The sequence below is a fragment of the Hemiscyllium ocellatum genome, chromosome 3, assembly GCF_020745735.1.
Source record: "Hemiscyllium ocellatum isolate sHemOce1 chromosome 3, sHemOce1.pat.X.cur, whole genome shotgun sequence".
NCBI lineage: Eukaryota > Metazoa > Chordata > Chondrichthyes > Orectolobiformes > Hemiscylliidae > Hemiscyllium > Hemiscyllium ocellatum.
The window spans coordinates 12,956,037-12,977,133 of NC_083403.1; the positions used below are offsets into that span (position 1 = coordinate 12,956,037).

General features: G+C 43.7%; 1 protein-coding gene across 3 annotated transcripts in view; it reads left to right on the forward strand.

The window, feature by feature from the left end:
* Window positions 1-21,097, forward strand: part of LOC132830661 (serine/threonine-protein kinase MRCK alpha-like) — a 565,530-nt gene that overhangs the window by 402,346 nt on the left and 142,087 nt on the right. For all 3 annotated transcript variants that reach the window (XM_060848487.1, XM_060848489.1, XM_060848488.1), the window contains exons 12-13: window positions 11,915-12,048; window positions 20,060-20,302. In XM_060848487.1, the coding sequence (XP_060704470.1) occupies window positions 11,915-12,048; window positions 20,060-20,302 (377 nt within the window). The remainder of the gene's footprint in view (window positions 1-11,914; window positions 12,049-20,059; window positions 20,303-21,097) is intronic.

Consider the following 21,097-nt stretch of genomic DNA (forward strand, 5'->3'; position numbering starts at 1 on the left):
GAGTGGGCAAATGTGTGACTGATGAAGTATAATGTGAGAGTATCCACTTTTTAACAAACACAGAAAGGCAGATTATTATCCAAATGGCAATGTTGGGGGGAGGGGTAAAGTAATACCTGGGTGTCTCTGACTCCAGTTGCTGAAAGTAAACATGAAGGTGTGGCAGCTGTGGCAGGCAGTGAAGAAAGCAAAAGATGACTTTGCCTTCATTGCAAGAGGATACGAGGACTCAAGCAGGGATGTCTTGATGCTGATATACAGAGCCTTGCTGAGACTACATCTGGAGTATTGTGCACACTTTTGGTCTCCTTATCTGAGGAAGGGTGCTCTGGCTCTCAAAGGAGTGCAATAAAGGTTTACCAGACTGATCCCTGGGATGGCAGGACTGATATACAGGGAGAAATTGAATTGGTTAGGAATGTATTCACTGGAGTTTAAAAAATTCTAACAGACTTGGACTGGGTAAATACAGGAAGGATGTTCCCAGTGACTGGGAAATCCTGAACCAGAGGTCACAATTTAAGGATACAGGGTTGACAATTTAAGACTGAGATGAGGAGGAATTTCTTTTCCCAGAGAGTGGGGAGTGTGTGGATTTTTCTGTCACAGATATTTGTAGTGGCCAAAATATTGATGTTTTCAAGAAGGAATTAGTTACAGTTCCTAAGGGGTCAAGGAATCAAAAGGGTATGGGGAGAAAGTGGAAACATGAAACTGAGTTAGATAATTAGCCAAATGAATGGAAGCGAAGGCTCGGGACACTGAGTAATTAACTCCTCCTATTTTCTATGTTTTTCTCATGTCGAGACATTCCAGTTCACTCCTCACTTTGGGCTGCGTAATGAAAGCTCTTGAGTTACCATAACTGGCCTCTGTGCATATTGTCAAGGAGAAAGTGCACATGCCATCCATTTTGAAAAAAGTGTGCATGTGTATGAAGAGAAGCGAGTTTATCCATCACCTCTTACCCAATTGAAAACATGTTAAATCTGTCGTATGAAGAATGCTTGAAAGCTGCCAGTATCAAGGAACCTGGGACTATTTGTTGAACATTTCCCAGCAGCAGTCAATACATCAGGGGAGGAAAGAAGCAATTTGGACTAACCTACAATCCTGATGAAGGGCTTTTGCCCAAAACGTCAATTTTACTGCTCCTCGGATACTGCCTGAACTGCTGTGCTCTTCCCAGCACCACTAATCCAGAATTTGGTTTCCAGCATCTGCAGTTATTGTTTTTACCTACAATCTGGACCTATTCCACTTTTGGAATATTGTGCGCATTCTGGTCTCCTTCCTATCCGAAGGATGTTGTGAAAGGGTTCAGAAAAGATCAACAATAACGTTGCCAGGGTTGGAGGATTTGAGCTATAGGAAGAGGCTGATTAGGCTGGGGCTGTTTTCCCTGGAGTGTCAGAGGCTGAGGGATGACCTTATAGAGGTTGATAAAATCATGAAGAGCGTGGATAGGGTAAATAGGCAAAGTCTTTTCCCTGCAGTGGAGGTGTCCAGACGTAGAGGGCATAGGTTTAGGGTGAAAGGGGAAAGATTTAAAAGGGACCTAAGGGGCAACTTTTTCAATCAAAGAATGGTGCGTGTATGGAATGAGCTGCCAGAGGCAACCATTAAAAGTCATCTGGATGGGTATATGAATAGGAAAGGTTTAGAGGGTTATGGGCCAAGTGCTGATAAATAGGACTAGATTAGTTTAGGATGCCTGGTCAGTATGGACGGGTTGAACCGAAGGGTCTGTTCCGTGCTGTATATCTCTATGACTCTGCTCTAATATGACTCCTTCCCCTGCAACCGCAGGAAATGCAAAACTTGTGCCCACACCTCCTCCCTTACTTCTCTCCAAGGCCCCAAGGGATCCTTCCATATCCGCCACAAATTCACCTGCACCTCCACACACATCTATTGCATCCGCTGCACCCGATGTGGCCTCCTCTATATTGGAGAGACGGGCCGCCTACTTGCAGAACGCTTCAGGGAACACCTCTGGGACACCCGGACCAACCAACCCAACCACCCCGTGGCTCAACACTTTAACTCTCCCTCCCACTCCACGGAAGACATGCAGGTCCTTGGACTCCTCCATCGCCAGAACATAACAACACGACGGTTGGAGGAAGAGCGCCTCATCTTCCGCCTGGGAACCCTCCAACCACAAGGGATGAACTCAGATTTCTCCAGTTTCCTCATTTCCCCTCCCCCCACCTTGTCTCAGTCGATTCCCTTGAACTCAGCACCGCCCTCCTAACCTGCAATCCTCTTCCTGACCTCTCCGCCCCCACCCCACTCCGGCCTATCACCCTCACCTTGACCTCCTTCCACCTATCACATCTCCATCACCCCTCCCCCAAGTCCCTCCCCCCTACCTTTTATCTTAGCCTGCCTGGCACCCTCTCCTCATTCCTGATGAAGGGCTCTGGCCCGAAACGTCGAATTTCCTGTTCCTTGGATGCTGCCTGACCTGCTGTGCTTTAACCAGCAACACATTTTCGACTCCGCTCTAATAACCTATGTTATTAGAGTTAAAACAAGTTTGCCACTAAAGAAATTATTCATGGGGAATACTGGCAACCTTCAATGCATTTCCTAAACATACTTTCAATAGGTTGTGTGCGAGTCAAATAGCAAATGTTTCATGATATCCAGGTTTGCAAAACTGCAGCTGAAGATTCCAGACGAACAAAAGATAGCTTCACTTGGATGAGATTCTTGTCACCGGTTATTGCTGGGATTGTTTCATGTAGTGGCATGTCTGGCCCGCTTTCATTTTGTGTACAATTGCACAATTAGTAAACTTATTTGGCAGTGCTGTACCGAGGGCCAGCATCAGTACTGCCCAATGCATTACAGTCACAGTTTGTGATCTTGAAGCTCAGAATATTGTACATATGTTCATGGGATGTAGATCACACTAGCTGGGCCAGCATCTATTGCCCATCCCTAATAGCCTTGGAAATGATGACAGTGAGTTGCCTTCTTCAACAGTTGTCTTTGAGGATTGGAGGTATCCACTGTGCTGTTGAAAGAAGTTCCATGATTATAACCCAGATTCTGAATGAATGGTTATGTGGTTTCAAGTAATGATATACAATTTATTGCTGTAGACAGTGATGGAGTAACCACTTTCTGTTTTTATTTTTCATTTCCAGCATACACAATATTTTACTTTTGTTTCAGTATCTGAAATGTTATGATTGGAGCTGAATGTTGTGTAAACATCAGTAAATGTCCCACCTCTGACTTCAAAATTAGCACTGTCATTGGAGATAGCTGAAGATGCTTGGATGCTTCACTGAGGAGATGTCCTGGACCTAAGATGACAGAGATCGATAAAAGGTGGATTTTGAGAGTATTTCTGAGAGTATGACTATCCGGCTGTTGTTTGACTAGGCTATGGGACAGCTCTTTGAATTTTTTTTTACAAGTTCCACATGTTGGTAAAAAGGAGTTTGCAAGGTTGGCCACAGTTCGCTTTCTATTGTCGTTAAACGTTGTAGCAGTTTGACACAGCAAAGTAGCTTGCTAGACCATTTCAGAGAGCAGTTAAGAGTGAACCACGTTGCTGTGGATCTGAAGTCACATGTAGGCCAGGCAAGGTAAGCAGGCAGATTTCCTTCCCCAAAGGCTGCATGTTATTCTGATGCTTTGTTGAGCTTTTTACTGTTGTGGCATCTTTGGTTTGTGTGTGCTTGTGTAGAGAGCTTTATTCTACATCTACCTTATGATGTCTCTGATCTGCATTTATCAAACAGCTATTTCAGGTCTGTCTCATCCCATTGTATTCATTGCTGACAATGTGGTTTTCTCAACACTGGAGAGACAAAACATGGACTGGGTACCTGTGTGCTAAACACCCACGTTCAGTCGATAAAATGAACCCAGGTTTCCAGTTGCCTGCCACTTAGCACACTGCCACGTTCCAATGCCAGTTTTTCTGTTTGAGGCCTGCTGCAGTGTTCCAGCAAGCTTCATGTAGCTCAGCACTCCTTTTGTTTCAGGACCCTGCAGCCTTTAAGACTCAACATTGAGTTCAATAATTTTTAGCCTGATCACGTCCTTCCCTGTTTTGTTTTACCTAACTCCACATCCTGGTCCTGTCAGTACTTTCAATACAGCCTACCGATTCTCACCCAGTCTTTGTCCTATTATCACATTACATGGGCTGTTTTCCACACAGTATTTACTTCTATTCTTAGCTCTCATTATCACTTATTCAGCTTCTCCTATCCTGGCTTACAATCGATAATCCCCTTCTCTGCCTACCCCTTTCACATCTCTCCCTCTGGGTTCCATCTCAACCCATCTGCTCACATTCTCCACCAACACTCCATCCTCATCCCTCCCAACTCTGTCTTCACCATAAATGCCATTTATTTCTCATTCACCAGACTCGCAACATTAACTCTGCATTCTCCCCACAAATGCTGCCGGACCTGCTGATTACCCAGCTATTCCTGTTTTTTTTAATCTCTGACCTATATTAGCTTGTAGAGATAGAGTATAGAAATCCTGGCTTAACTAGCTACTTCTGTCATTCCTAACCTCAAGGAAATACAATTGGGTAAAACCACTAGAACGTTCACTGTTCCGAATGTCAAAGGAATTTCACTGAAGAGCTTGATGGATTATTATCCTGATAAAATTCCTACATGTGCCAATTTTGAATCAAGCAGCAAAGTAAAGTTTGACAAATTTTATAATGAAGAATAGTTGTTGGTTAATTTTAACTCATTCCATAATGCAATCAGTGAAATCAGTGGATGGATTGTTGAGTCCTCTACACCTTCAAATGTTATCGAAATTCCCCCGCCCATTAAATTTCAGCTTCACATTATTTCAGGCTATAGGATGAGGCATTTCTTTCAATGTTTCTCTCTCACCTTCGCCCTACTTCTCCTCAGCCTGCTTTCTATTAAAGCCTGCAGTCTATGAACATGGCCCTTCAGAATGAGAAAACCAAGAATAAAATGTGAAATATTCTGACTGTAATTGCAGCCTGCTGACCCTTGTCCTCTGCATTTTTGAGTATTCAGCAATTTGCACATAACTAGGAAGGCGCTTGTGGAAGATTAAGAAATATGCAGAGGTCAGTGGTGAAGGAATCATTCAATCAATAATGGTGCATTTCACTGACATTTGGCATTGGAAATGGTACTTGTGACAGATCAATGTCAGGGAAAAGGATATTTCGAAAGAAGGGGTCCAAAATTCCAAATCAAATGGTTTTTATTTGAAAAATTTGGCTCAGTTTGTCAGGCATTTCATTCTTCAATCCTGTGGGGAATTTGATAAAACATGACATTTTTGTGCATTCAGAACACCATGTGTTTTCAATTGAGGAGAGGGGAAGTCAAGGTTCTAACTGATGAGCATTAAAGCAAGCAACTGAATATGAAATATTTACATTGTCAAATATGCAAATTCATTATTTAGCTATTATTCATTTACTTATGTAGAATATTGAACAAACCTGAAAATATTTTAATTGCACTCAGAGGGTGAAATTGATTTTGCCAGAATGCAAAACAGGTCTGTTGCTTTTCAGCACTCTGTTTAATGCTGCACACAAATTTCCATTAAAATCTTGAGTAAAAATAACCATCATACTTTTTCAATATTTATGAACTTTTGCTGTGCTTATATTATGGTAGAGTTTTTTTTCTTCTTGGTTTCTGTTTGTATTACTTTGGGAATCATAGAACATAGAAGGATACAGCGCAGTACAGGCCCTTCGGCCCTCGATGTTGCGCCGACCGAATCCTACCTAACCTATACTAGCCCAATAACTTCCAAATGCCTATCCAATGCCCGCTTAAATGACCATAAAGAAGGAGAGTTCACCACTGATACAGGCAGGGCATTCCATGAACTCACAACCCGCTGTGTGAAGAATCTACCCCTAACATCTGTCCTATACCTACCACCCCTTAATTTAAAGCTATGTCCCCTAGTAACACCTGACTCCATTAGCGGTAAAAGGTTCTTAGTATCTACCCTATCTAAACCCCTAATCATCTTATACACTTCTATCAGATCTCCCCTAAACCTTCTCTTCTCCAATGAGAACAGCCCCAAGTGCCTCAGCCTTTCCTCATAAGATTTTCCTACCATTCCAGGCAACATCCTGGTAAACCTCCTCTGCACTCGTTCTAAAGCTTCCACATCCTTCCTATAGTATGGCGACCAAAACTGCACACAATACTCCAGATGAGGCCTCACCAGAGTCTTATACAACTGCAACATGACCTCAGGACTCCGGAACTCAATTCCTCTGCCAATAAAGCCCAGTACACCATATGCCTTCCTCACAGCACTATTTACCTGGGTGGCAACTTTCAGAGATCTGTGTACATGGACACCAAGATCCCTCTGCTCATCCACACTACCAAGTAGCCTACCATTAGCCCAGCAATCCATCATCCTGTTATTCCTACCAAAGTGAACGACTTTGTAAAGTAAAGTCGTATATCTGACTATTTCCTATTGAAGTGTTGACTGCTGCAAAGGATATATGAATGAATTAAAAGTATCGTAGTGAGCTTTCTTTGTGTACTTTTTAATTAGCTGGTGGCCTTAGCTTTAAACAATAAGGCATCCAACATGGGGAATACTTGACTCTCAAATTTCTGATTCTTTTTGGAGTAATATGCAGATTTAAGCATTCTGAATTTTTTTTTAAAATCCTGAAGTAATTGCTGTAAGAAGGCAACAGGGGTGGCTTTAGGTCTTCAAACATTAGGGAAGGACTGCTAAAGGTGTATCTGCTTATTGAAGAAAAGACATTTGAGTAAAGATTTGACCTAACTTTGAAGAAATTTAGTTAGGGTAGATAATAGACATTTGCACCAAGAGCAGGCAACTGGAACAGAGAGAACACTGAAGCTGGCTGAGCGGTTTTCTGGAACAGAGAGAACACTGAACCTGGCTGAGCGGTTTTCTGGAACAGAGAGAACACTGAAGCTGGCTGAGCGGTTTTCTGGAACAGAGAGAACACTGAAGCTGGCTGAGCGGTTTTCTGGAACAGAGAGAACAGTGAACCTGGCTGAGCGGTTTTCTGGAACAGAGAGAACACTGAAGCTGGCTGAGCGGTTTTCTGGAACAGAGAGAACACTGAAGCTGGCTGAGCGGTTTTCTGGAACAGAGAGAACACTGAAGCTGGCTGAGCGGTTTTCTGGAACAGAGAGAACTCTGAACCTGACTGAGCGGTTTTCTGGAACAGAGAGAACACTGAACCTGGCTGAGCGGTTTTCTGGAACAGAGAGAACACTGAAGCTGGCTGAGCGGTTTTCTGGAACAGAGAGAACACTGAAGCTGGCTGAGCGGTTTTCTGGAACAGAGAGAACGCTGAACCTGGCTGAGCGGTTTTCTGGAACAGAGAGAACGCTGAACCTGGCTGAGCGGTTTTCTGGAACAGAGAGAACGCTGAACCTGGCTGAGCGGTTTTCTGGAACAGAGAGAACGCTGAACCTGGCTGAGCGGTTTTCTGGAACAGAGAGAACGCTGAACCTGGCTGAGCGGTTTTCTGGAACAGAGAGAACGCTGAAGCTGGCTGAGCGGTTTTCTGGAACAGAGAGAACGCTGAACCTGGCTGAGCGGTTTTCTGGAACAGAGAGAACGCTGAACCTGGCTGAGCGGTTTTCTGGAACAGAGAGAACGCTGAACCTGGCTGAGCGGTTTTCTGGAACAGAGAGAACGCTGAAGCTGGCTGAGCGGTTTTCTGGAACAGAGAGAACGCTGAAGCTGGCTGAGCGGTTTTCTGGAACAGAGAGAACACTGAACCTGGCTGAGCGGTTTTCTGGAACAGAGAGAACGCTGAACCTGGCTGAGCGGTTTTCTGGAACAGAGAGAACACTGAACCTGGCTGAGCGGTTTTCTGGAACAGAGAGAACTCTGAACCTGGCTGAGCGGTTTTCTGCAATGTGTTTCCAAGTCTTATGGAGGTTGCTTATAAATTTCATGTATTCGGGCCTCTTTTGGTTGAAGCCCTCTATACCATAGCATATTTTGTTCAGATGTATTTACAATGGTGCTCACCACCTCTCAGTCGCATTTGTTTTGGATTTCATTTAGTTTTCTTTATACATACAGTTGGAATGAAAAGAAGGAAAGTTATTTCGACGAACTCTTAAACTGACTTTATAACTGAAGTTCAAGGCAGCTTTTTAGTGATGTTTCTGGTTAACTTTCACTAACAGCATGTGTTTATTGCATTTATTGTCAATCACAATACTCAGAGCTTAGCAAAATAAGATGTGGCCTTAATAAACCATACAAGACTGTTAGGAAGTTTGACAGGATAAATGCTAAAAGATTGTTTCCCCCTAGATTCTGGGACAAGAGGTCATAATCTCGGTGTAAAACCTTGCTGTTAACACAGAAATTAGAATGAATTTCTTCTCTGAGAGGGTAATGGATCGATGGAATTCCCTGTTGCAGAGAACTGTAGAGGTTATGTCGTTAAGTTACTCAAACCTGAGAAACTAGATGTTTAATCAGTAAGAGAATCAGTGACATTGGAAAAAGCAACAGAGTTGACTTGAGTGCTATCAGATCAGCCATGATGTAATTGAGTGGTAAAACAGACTCAATGGGTCTTGCAATACAACTGCATGACTTGCAGAGCCATTTCCTGACGGCAGCTGAGAGTTAACCACTTCTATATCTGGAGTCACATATAAACCAGAGTGGGTGAGAAAGTCAGGGATAAAGACATTACTGAACCACACGCATTTTATAACAATCCATTTGTTTCATTATTATTACTAGCCTTTTATTCCAGATTTATTTTCATAAGTGAAATCTCCAACTGATGGGTTTGAACTTAAGTCTTTAAGTCATTAGTCCAAGCCTTTGGATTACTAGTCTAGTTACATAACCGTTATGTAATCCTACCCCATAATGAATTTGTCAGTACTGTTAGTACAGTTGGGTGAATAGTTTTGTTATGAAGTCATTTTCAGCGACTCAGAAATCTGTGAATAGTTATTTTTTCTAAAATATACACAGGAAACAATCTCTTCTGGAGAGATCATAATTGCAGGTACCACCCTGGAGTCGCCAATCTACCACTATCTATTTCTATCACTTCTTTAGGAGGACAACATGTTGGGACATAAGCTTTCCAGTAGCAATATAGAATCTTTGTGATTAAGTGACATATTAATGCATTAAGTGTGTTTTTCTCTGGATTTATAATGCAGGGAAGTGCTCAGAATCTCTTGTACTTTCCAATAGTTTCTAACATCTGCAACATCTGTTTTTACCTTCTCCTAATTGATGACATCTGAGGACAATGATATTGTTGGGCCAGCAGTACTGTTCCCATGGGTTTTACTGTGGTCCTAAATCAGCAGCACTGTTCATTTAGTTTGGTATGTTGCTGTGGCAACAGCGTTGTGTTGGGTTTGATAAGGTGCTGGGGCAGTGGTAGTGTTGTAATTGGATATGATGAGATGCTGGACAGTGCTGTTGTTGTGTTGGGTTTGGTGAGGTACTGGGACAGTGGTATTGTTGTGTTGGGTTTGGTGAGGTGCTGGAACGGTGGTATTTTGTGTTGGGTTTAGTGAGGTGATGGGACAGTGGTGTTGTTGTGTTGGGTTTAGTGAGGTGCTGGGACAGTGGTAGTGATGTAAATGGATTTAGTGAGGTGCTGGGACAGTAGTAGTGATGTAATAGGATTTGGTGAGGTGCTGGGACAGTGGTATTGTTGTGTTGGGTTTAGTGAGGCGCTGGGACAGTGGTGTTGGTGTGTTGGGTTTGGTGAGGTGCTGGGACAGTGGTATTGTGCTGGATTTGGTGAGGTACTGGGACAGTGGTATTGTTGTGTTGGGTTTGGTGAGGTGCTGGGACAATGGTATTGTTGTGTTGGGTTTAGTGAGGTGCTGGGACAGTGGTATTGTGTTGGGTTTAGTGAGGCGCTGGGACAGTGGTGTTGTTGTGATGGGTTTGGTGAGGTACTGGGACAGTGGTATTGTTGTGTTGGGTTTGGTGAGGTGCTGGAACGGTGGTATTTTGTGTTGGGTTTAGTGAGGTGATGGGACAGTGGTGTAGTTGTGTTGGGTTTAGTGAGGTGCTGGGACAGTGGTATTGTTGTGTTGGGTTTGGTGAGGTGCTGGGACAGTGGTATTGTTGTGTTGGGTTTAGTGAGGTGCTGGGACAGTGGTATTGTTGTGTTGGGTTTGGTGAGGTGCTGGGACAGTGGTGTTTTGTTGGGTTTGGTGAGCGCTGGGACAGTGGTGTTGTGTTGGGTTTGGTGAGGTGTTGGGACAGTGGTGTTTTGTTGGGTTTGGTGAGGCGCTGGGACAGTGGTGTTGTTGTGTTGGGTTTGGTGAGGCGCTGGGACGGTGGTACTGTTTTGTTGGATTTGGTGAGGTGCTGGGACATGGTATTGTTGTGTTGGGTTTAGTGAGGCGCTGGGACAGTGGTGTTGGTGTGTTGGGTTTGGTGAGGTGCTGGGACAGTGGTGTTGTTGTGATGGGTTTAGTGAGGTGCTGGGACAGTGGTATTGTTGTGTTGGGTTTGGTGAGGTGCTGGGACAGTGGTATTGTTGTGTTGGGTTTGGTGAGGTTCTGGGACAGTGGTATTGTTGTGTTGGGTTGGGTGAGGCGCCGGGACAGTGGTAATGTTGTGTAGGGTTTAGTGAGGCGCTGGGACAGTGGTATTGTTGTGTTGGGTTTGGTGAGTTGCTGGGACAGTGGTGTTGGTGTGTTGGGTTTGGTGAGGTGCTGGGACAGTGGTATTGTTGTGTTGGGTTTGGTGAGGTGCTGGGACAGTGGTATTGTTGTGTTGGGTTTGGTGAGGTGCTGGGACAGTGGTATTGTTGTGTTGGGTTTAGTGAGGTGCTGGGAGAGTGGTATTGTTGTGTTGGGTTTGGTGAGGTGCTGGGACAGTGGTATTGTTGTGTTGGGTTTGGTGTGGTGCTGGGACAGTGGTGTTGGTGTGTTGGGTTTGGTGAGGTGCTGGGACAGTGGTATTGTGTTGGGTTTGGTGCGGTGCTGGGACAGTGGTATTGTTGTGTTGGGTTTGGTGAGGTGCTGGGACCGTGGTATTGTTGTGTTGGGTTTGGTGTGGTGCTGGGACAGTGGTATTGTTGTGTTGGGTTTGGTGTGGTGCTGGGACAGTGGTATTGTTGGATTTGGTGAGGTGGTGGGACAGTGGTATTGTTGGATTTGGTGAGGTGGTGGTATTGTTGTGTAGGGTTTGGTGAGATGCTGAGACAGTGGTATTGTTGTGTTCGGTTTGGTGTGGTGCTGGGACAGTGGTATTGTTGTGTTGGGTTTGGTGAGTTGCTGGGACATGGTATTGTTGTGTTGGATTTGGTGAGGTGCTGGTTCAGTGGTATAGTTGTGTTGGGTTTGGTGAGGTGCTGGGACAGTGGTGTTGGTGTGTTGGGTTTGGTGAGGTGCTGGGACAGTGGTATTGTTGTGTTGGGTTTAGTGAGGTGCTGGGACAGTGGCATTGTTGTGTTGGGTTTGGTGAGGCGCTAGGACAGTGGTATTGTTGTGTTGGGTTTGGTGTGGTGCTGGGACTGTGGTATTGTTGTGTTGGGTTTGGTGAGGTGTTGGGACAGTGGTATTGTTGTAATTGGATTTAGTGAGGCGCTGGGACAGTGGTATTGTTGTGTTGGATTTGGTGAGGTGCTGGGACAGTGGTATTGTTGTAATTGGATTTAGTGAGGTGCTGGGACTGTGGTATTGTTGTAATTGGATTAGGTGAGGTACTGTTACAGTGGTATTGTTGTGTTGGGTTTGGTGAGCTGATGAGACAGTCGTGTTGTGTATTGGTTTTAGTGAGGTGCTGGGACAACAGGAGTCAAGGGATGGTTACAATGGAAACCGGCTGAATTGACATATAAAAATGACATTGCTGTGTATCAGGCAACTAATTATCCTGTGGTTTGTTCCAGATTTTGGTCAGATGGAGCAGCAGCTCGAAGAAGCAAGTCTCATCAGAAGGGATTTTGAGGATGGCTGTCGACAAATTAAGGCACTTGAGAAGCAAATCAAATTGTCGAAGCAGGAGAAAGATGATCTTCAGAAGGTAACTACACATTCTGGTTCTATTGCTTCTGTCATCTGAGGAAAGGCTTGGAGTCCTAGAAAGGTGGCTGTTCGTTTGTGAAATATGGTGTAACAGTGTTTCTTTCAAGTATTTGATAAAATACTTGTAAGGCCTGCATTTTTCATATTTGACGTCTAATGCCATGTGAGATAGATCATATGAGCTTTTATTTCCGCTTGCAATTTACGTCAACAGCAGAGAAGAGAAACTGAAAAGGGCCCTGATGTAAAGAGAACACCATCCCATCCAGTCAGTTATAGAATTTATAAACTATGTGCTGGAAACACAGCAGCACTATTACCTGAAGCTGTAAAGGTTACCTAAAATTTTGGATGCTCTCTCTGAACAGAATTGAAAAAATAAAGAGAACTCTTCAGGTTGTGGGGATTTCATCCTGCCAGCTGAAAAGCAACGAATATTGGAACCTTTTCCGTAGGAGCATCGGACTTCGATGCAGAAGGAGGCCATTCTGTAGATGCTGAGCAGTACTTTCAGATTGCAAGGTTGTAAATGTCATCCAAGTATTAAAGAAGGGAAGGAGAGAGGAATCCAGGAGCCTTTCGCCTGTTGTTAATAGTAAAATAAAATCTCCTATAAACAGTGATGCCTAGAAAACAATGAACTGATTCAGCAGAGTCAGGAAATAGTTATGAATAAGAAAACATATTTGCCAGATCTGTTGCTGTTTTTTTATGAATATAGCTAGCAAAATAGATAAGGGGGAAACCAATGGAGTTTCAGAAAGCTTTCAATAAGGCCCTCATGGGTTAGTAAATATCATCAGAGCAAATGGCCTTGGGGGCAAATATGCTAGTATGCTTGGTTAAAAGAAAGAAAAAGGAGTAGGAATAAGCTGTTCATTCTCAAATTGGCAGGCTGTGATTCAGGATGTGTACCAGTGATTATGATGTGGGAATTAAATGTAATATGTACAAAATTGTAGTTGATAGAAAACTAAGTGGGGATGAGGGTCATGAGGGTGATGCAAGATGCTTCAAATGGATTTGGAGATGCTAACTGAGTGAGCATTAATTTGACAGATGGAATTGAATTTGCTGAAAAGCAAGATTATCAACTTTGGTAGAATAAACTGAAACACAGCTGATTTCTTAAATAGTGAAGCTGGGAAACATTGAAATTCAAAGGGACTTGAGTGTGGGGCAGCACGGTGGCTTAGTGGTTAGCACTGCTGTCTCAAAGCACCAGGGATCCAGGTTCAATTCCAGCCTCAGGCGACTATATGGAGTTTGCACGTTCTCCCTGCATCTGTGTGGGTTTCCTCCTGGCGCTCCAGTCTGGCTCAATGGTTAGCACTGCTGCCTCACAGCTCCAGGGACATGGGTTTGATTCCCGTCTCAGGCAACTGTCCATGTGGAGTTTGTACATTCTCCCCCGTGTCTGCGTGGGTTTCCTCCAGATGCTCCGGTTTCCTCCCACAGTTCACAGGTGTGCAGGTGAGGTGGATTAGCCATGGGAAATGCAGGGTTATGGGGTAGGTGGCAGGTCTGTGTGGGATACTCTTCTGAAGAGTTGATGTGAATTTGTTGGGCCAAATGGCCTGTTTCCACACCATAGGGATCCAAGAGTGTCCTTGGTAAGTTGGATTGAGTCATTAGGGTCAAAAAGGTTTTTATAGCATGGAATGAAGCCTTTTGGCCCATTGTGCCCATGTCAATCATCAAACAGCCATCTATTCTAATCCCATTTCTAGTAGATGGCCAAGACCCTTGAAGGCTGTGCTTCAAACAGTTCTTAAATGTCTTGAGAGTTGCTGCCTCTACCACCTTTTCAGGCAGTGAGTTCCAGATACCCTCAACACTTTGGAAAATGAGATGAGTCAGGACATTTCCCTTATTGTAAAAATTAACCTGTTCAGGCAGATTATGACACACCTCTGAAGCAAGTGGGACTTAAACTCTGACTTTCTGACCCAGAAGTAGTGACAGTATACCAACACCTGAAGAACCCCAAAGACATTCTTCTTTATTGGTAAAATTTATTAAATACTCAATCTTTCATTTCATAAATCAAACCCCATAACATGCTGGTTACAACATACTACTGGATTAGGTAGAGCAGATCTTCTGGCCCAAAGGGACACTACAACTCACCACATGACCCTCATTACTCAATGTTACATTTTTGAAACAGTCTGTTCAAAAATGCTGTTGAACAGCTCTGGAGCAGATGGAACTTGAATCTGGGCCTCCTGACTCAGGGCTAGGGACACTACCATAGCACCACAAGAGCCTTTTACTCAATCTTATATTTTTCTGCTTTTTTATCTTTTACTCAGTCTTCAATATTTTCAAAAATTCTTCTGTTCAGAGATGTTATTTGCACACTACTGAAGCAGGTAGGACTTGACCTCAGGAGTAGAGATGGGGGGTATTACCACAGCACAACAAGAGAGAGTCCTTTGCTCAGTCTTACTTTTTCAGTTTTCTGCTTTTACTCATTGTTACAGCTCCTTCTGTGCACCAGTCCAGCATGTTCCCCCGTTATATCTGTCCAGTAAGTTAATTAACCAACTAACTCTAACCTGCTTAATTGCTTGCTTTTTTTAAAATCAACATGAATACATTATGGCATACAACCAGTGATTACCGCTGTGTCACCAGGTCACATTTTGTCTTTGCCTGTTCATCAGCATGATAAGAGACAAAAAAAAACTGCAGATGCTGGAATCCAAAATATACAGGCAAGAGGCTGGAAGAACACAACAAGCCAGGCAGCATCAGGAGGTGGAGATGTCAATGTTTCGGGTGTAACATTTCTTCAGGACTGGGGTGGGTGGGTATGGGAGAAGCTGCAGATAAAGGGGGTGGCGGGCCAGGGAGGCGAAGTGGGGATAAGTGAAGACAGGTAGAGGGTACGACCTGGTTGGTCATTGGGAGGAATGGATCTGGTTGGTGGTGGAGAGCAGTGGAAGGGATGGAGAAGGGCTGGGAAGGGAGTCGGGGGATGGGAAGGACGGGATGGGGCCATTTGTCACAGCAGATTCGCCGTCGACAATTAGCCACTGCCCTTTGACCACCGAGGACGCTTAGCCACCGCCCATTGGCCACTGAAGACGATTCATCACCGCAAATAAGTCGCATATTTTGAATATTGGTGATAGCGTTCACTTGTTTTAATAACCATTTATTTTTGTTAATAGAACTTTTAAAAATTTTCTTAAAAAGTATGCATAGACATATATTGCTGCAGTTGGAGCAACTCGTCAATACACTGATCCTGATTATGCTTGAAAAGTAAAAATGATTATTGCTATGACTTTTGTGCCACTTCCTGACCTTGATACCTACGTAGAAGCACTTGCAGATTTTTTGCCTAATGGACCACCCAACCACATGGAAATGTATTGGGACGTTAAGTGCAAAAGGGGCGAGATTTATATATGGAACAGCTGATAGCGGGTTACCCACCACAAATAAAGCTAAAAACAATCGAGATGCAGAAGATAGAATAAAAAAAATTGTTCTTGAATACGGTGAAAGAGATTGTTTGGAATATCTTAGCGGTATAGCGCATAACTATCAAATGAACTGAAATTTCATTGTTTAATATTAATGTGAGATTTTACTGCCATTATAAAGATTCTTAAAATATATTTCCTTTTTCTCGTTAAAGTTTGTAACTCATTTTTATATATAAACCAATAAAATGATATTTATTTTGCCTCTTTTTTTTATCAATATGTAGTATGTAGTTGTATAAAGGGGACTGAGAAGTATGAAAGAACAGGCGGGAGGGAAAACAATCAGTACATATATATACACACTTCCGGTGGCAATTAGTCTCCAGAGGTCAAACAACCCCAGTGAAGAAATGCTGGTGGAGAACCGGCAGTGGCTAATCATCGGCGGTGAATCTGCCGTGGGGAATCGTCACCAACCTTGGGGCAGGAGGTTATTTGAAATTGGAGAACCCAATGTTGTGTCCTCCAGGCTGAAGGTTGCCCAAGCGGAAGGTGAGGTGTTGTTCCTCCAACGTGCAGTGTGGTTTGTTGTGGCAGTGGAGGAGGCCAAAGATGGTCATGTTGGAAAGGGAGTGGTTAGGGTTAAAAATCAGACAACACTGGGTTATAGTCCAATAGGATAACCACCTGATGAAGGAGCAGTGTTCCGAAAGCAAGTGCTTCCAAATAAACCTGTTAACTATAACCTGGTGTTGTGCGATTATTAACTTTGTACACCCCAGTCCAACTCCGACACCTCCAATTCAGGAGTGGTTGGGGGAATTGGAATGGGTGGTGACTGGGAGGTCCGGTCGGCTCCTATGGACCCAGCTGTGATGCTCGGCGAACCGTTCCCTACGTTTACGTTCGGTCTCCCCAATGAAGACAAGACCACATCGGGAGCATCTGATGCAGTAAACCTCTGTCTCACCTGGAAGGACTGGTTGGGGCCCTAGATGGAGGTGAGGGGGGGTGGTGTATGAATCTATTATCGGGGAAATGCAGGAATGTAGAGTTGAGGTTAAAATCAGATTGATCATGATCTGATTGAATGTTAGAACAGGCTTGAAGGGCCTTCTTGACCATGTTGCCAGACAGAGTTAATGCAGTGAGAACGTTTCCCCGGGCTAGGCGGGGGCTGTGTCAGGGGCATAACATCAGAACATTTAGGACTGCAATCAGGAGAAATTCCTTCACTAAGTGCGTAGTGAATCTTGGAAGTTTTTTACCCCAGGATTGAGGAAATTCGATTATTGAATAGGACAGAAATCAGGAGATTTCTGGATCACAATGAGGAATCATCAAGGGCAGTTCTAGAAAATTACAGAGAGGCAGAGATCAGCAATTATCTAGTCTGGTGGAACAGGGTCAAAGGGCAGTCCCTCAATGGCAGTAATATCCTTCCTAAAGTAAGGGGGTCAAAGCAGCATACGTTATTCTAAATGTGGCCTGACCAAGATTCTATACAATTAAAGCAGAGCTTCACTATCCTTGCATCCTCATTCTATTGTGATAAAGACTAACGTTTCATTTGTCTTTCTAATTGCTTACCACACCTGCATGTTAGCCCCCAGTGATTTATTGATGAAGGTATCCAGGTTTCTTTGTACATATATTCTCATCTCTTATCACATAAGAAAAACTCTGCCCCTCTGTTTCACCTACTAGAGTAGATAAGTTCACATTTTTTGATATTATATTCCACCTGACCACTTACTAAGTCTGGACACATCCTCCTAAAACTGATTTGTATCTTCCTCACAGCACACATTCCCACCTAGCTTTGTGTCATTCGTAAATTTAGAAATATTACATTTGATCCCCATATCTAACTCTTTGATATATATTATGAACAATTGGGGCCCAAGTACAGATCTTTGAGATATAACACAAATCACAACCTACCAATGTGAGATGACCCATTTATTCCTGCTCTCTGCTTTAGTCAGTCCTTAATCTATGCCTGTATATTATCTCCTATCCCATGTGTTTAATTTTGCTAATAAGCTTCCATGGAGAACTTTATCAAAAGCATTCTGGAAATGCATATATATAATGTCCACTGACTCCCCTAAATCAATCCTGTTCATGTACCAAAACACTTCAACAAATTTCCCAAATTCATGCTTATTATGGCTAATCAGATCATTGTTATCCAAATGTCCTTTTCTTTATTGTCCGTTGAATGTGTGTCACTGGCTGTGGCAGCATTTATTGTCCAGATGATAGTTATGAGTCAATCCCATTGGTGTGTGCCTAGAGTCGCATGTAGACCAGACCAGGAAGACCAGTAGATTCCCTTACCTAAAAGACTTTAATGAACCATACATGATTTTATGTATGGTGGTTACTTAGTCGCTGCTAAGTTATGTTTTATTCCAGATTATCATACAATCCCGAAATTGCAGAAAGAAGCCATTCAGCCCATTGAGTCTGCACTGATCCTCTGCATCCCAGCCAGACCCAGACTCCCATCCAATCCCCATGTTTAGCATGGCCAATCTACTTAAACTGCATAACTTTGGAGTATGGGAGAAAACCGGAGCAACCAGCAGAAACCCACGCTGACACGGGGAGAATATTCAAACTCCACATAGACAGTCGCCCAAAGCTAGAATCAAACGTGGGTCCCTGTCACGTGGGGCAACATTGCTAACCACTCAGCCATTGTGCTGCCTGATTTATATTGACTTCAGATTTACAAATTACCATGGTGTAATTCATCCCGTAAACCCAGAATATTAGTCATTACCCCTATATCCCACCACTCCATTTATCACATCCTTAATAATAAAGTCTAGCATTCTCCCTGCTACTGATGCAAGGCTAAAAAATCTGCTGTTCACAGTCTCCTCCTGCACGTCCTACCCTTCTGAAGTGTTTACTCTCTTCTGATCTGCAGGAGCCATTTCAGAATCAGTGGAATTTGGATGATACTTACCAGTGAATCTATTATCTCCAGAACTAACTCCATCAGCACTCTGGGATGTAGAATATTAAGTTCTGAGTGTTTATCTGTCTTCAGTCCCATTAATCTTTCTCATATTGTCTTCTTCTTAATACTGATTTCTTTCATTCCTCATTATCCATAATCTCTTGGATATCTAATTCTGCAAGATTTCTTGTACCTTGCACAGTGAAGATAAATGCAAAGTAATAATTATACTTTTTTTTGTCATTTCTCTATTCCCTTTTATAAATTCCCTGACTGTAACAGACCCACGTTTATAATGTACATTATACAATTTTTACAGTCTCTTCTATGTTTTTCACTAGTTATTTTTATTGTTGTTGACTGGGTTAACCAGGATTATTTCTGAAAATCTGTGCTCCAAGCAGAGGGTATGCTGAGTAATTCAGGAATTAGTGGCGGCACGGTGGCACAGTGGTTAGCACTGTTGCCTCACAGCGCCTGAGACCCGGGTTCAATTCCCGACTCAGGCGACTGACTGTGTGGAGTTTGCACGTTCTCCCCGTGTCTGCGTGGGTTTCCTCCGGGTGCTCCGGTTTCCTCCCACAGTCCAAAGATGTACGGGTCAGGTGAATTGGCCATGCTAAATTGCCCGTAGTGTTAGGTAAGGGGTAAATGTTGGGGTATGGGTGGGTTGCACTTCGGCGGGTCGGTGTGGACTTGTTGGGCCGAAGGGCCTGTTTCCACACTGTAAGTAATCTAATCTAATCTAATCTAGTTAATTGATGATAAAGGCTGAATGTGTTAATTCACCAAGTTAGATTTGTCCTGCTGTTTGTAATTTGGATGATCTTCCACATAACTGGTTCGATACCAAATTCATGGGGCAAAGCCTTATGATTTTTGGCTGAGTGTCAACTTTGTTGAGTTTCTTGGACACTTTCTTTCCACAAGGCCTAGCAGGTAATCTCAACCTCAACTTACCAAACTTGCCTCATAAAAAAATGAAAATAAAAACAAAACACTGAAACTCCAGCATCACTTGAGAGCTAAATAATTGCAATTTCAGGATGTAGGTTTGGAAGGTTCATTTTCAGACGTCACCATACGAGATAACATCTTCAGTGGGCCTCCGGGCGAAGCTTCATCTGGAGGCTCACTGAAGATTTTATCTAGTGTGGTGATGAAATGCCAGGAAATGACCCTTCCAGCTCAGTGAGCAAACCTACATCCAGAACCTCAACCTGAGCTACAAATCTTCTCAAAACTCGCTAAATACAGTTTCAGGCTGATGATCAGCTGTTATTGTTTTGTGGCAGCATTAACAAAAACAAAGTGGTTTGTTTGAAGCAAAGTTATTTGTGTGGGGACCACAGTGCAAGTGTAAGTCTTATTGGGGAACAATTATTTATACTGAATGGATTTATACTTCCACTATATGAGCTCTTTGATGGTTCTCAACACAGTGTTTTATTAATTTTGTTCTCAAATGCTGTTGCAGTGTATTAACTTCCATCCTGTGTGCTTTTGTTCTCTTTTGATGTTGAGATAATTTGTTTCTTAATGCGTTTATAATGCTAAAATGGCCCATTAATCTTCAAATTGTGCCGTCAATGCAGGAAATGTTTGAATCCAATGAAAGGTTGAAATTGCAAACCAAAGAACTTAAAGATGCCCATAGCCAGCGTAAACTGGCCATGCAGGAATTCTCTGATATGAACGAGAAGGTCACAGAACTGCGTTCCCAGAAACAGAGGCTTTCCCGACAGCTCCGGGACAAAGAGGAAGAGATGGAAGCAATAATGCAGAAGACTGAGAGTTTGCGCCAAGAACTGCGGAGAATGGAGCGAGCCAAAAAAGACGTAGGTTTGATTTTCAGTTTTGGGTCAGGATTGTGGTTCCAAGTATTGGTTTGCTAGCTGTGGCTTTTCATTTAAAATTCCACTGCCATTCTTCAGGAGGAATGGTTTGTAGCGGAAACTAGAAGTTAAGTGCATGTACGAACAGAAGTCATGGAGGAGGGGGAGGGCATGCGTGGTTTCCCGAACGTATGTGGGGAGGTCCTGGACCAAGGGGGACAGGGTGGTGTTAAGGTGTGCAGAGATAAGTTCAGTGGTGCAGGAGCAGGCTGAGACAATGGATCAACTGGGGCAATCAGGTTTGTGAATCTTGGGTAGGAGGTAGAACAGGCGGTGCCAATGAAGTTGGAGGCTGTCGGTGGGAGATCCCCTGAGGTGATGAGCTTGTAGATGGTCTGGGAGATGATGGTTTGGTGATTGGAGGTGAGGTCGTGGTCGAGGGGGCATTAGGAGGAGGTGTCTGCGGGTTGGGGCCTGTGCGCCAAACTACCACTGCCCGCCGCCTCCCCTCCCCCGGTTCTCTAGTTTGACGGTGAGGCTAGGGTTAGAGTGGATGGGTGCGCGATGCGAGGTTGAGAGGTTAGACTGGGTGATAGAGGTGGACAGGTTGAGGCAGTTGATGTCACAGTGGCAGTTGCAAATGAAGAGATCGAGGGGTGGGTAACAGGCCAGCACGGGGTATCCAGGTAGATGGGTGTGTTGGAGGTGGGAGAAGAGGTCCTTGATGGTTGGGTGGGAGCCCAGATGGAAAATGTAAGCACGGAGGAGGAGGCAGCAAAAGAAAGGTTCACTGTCACA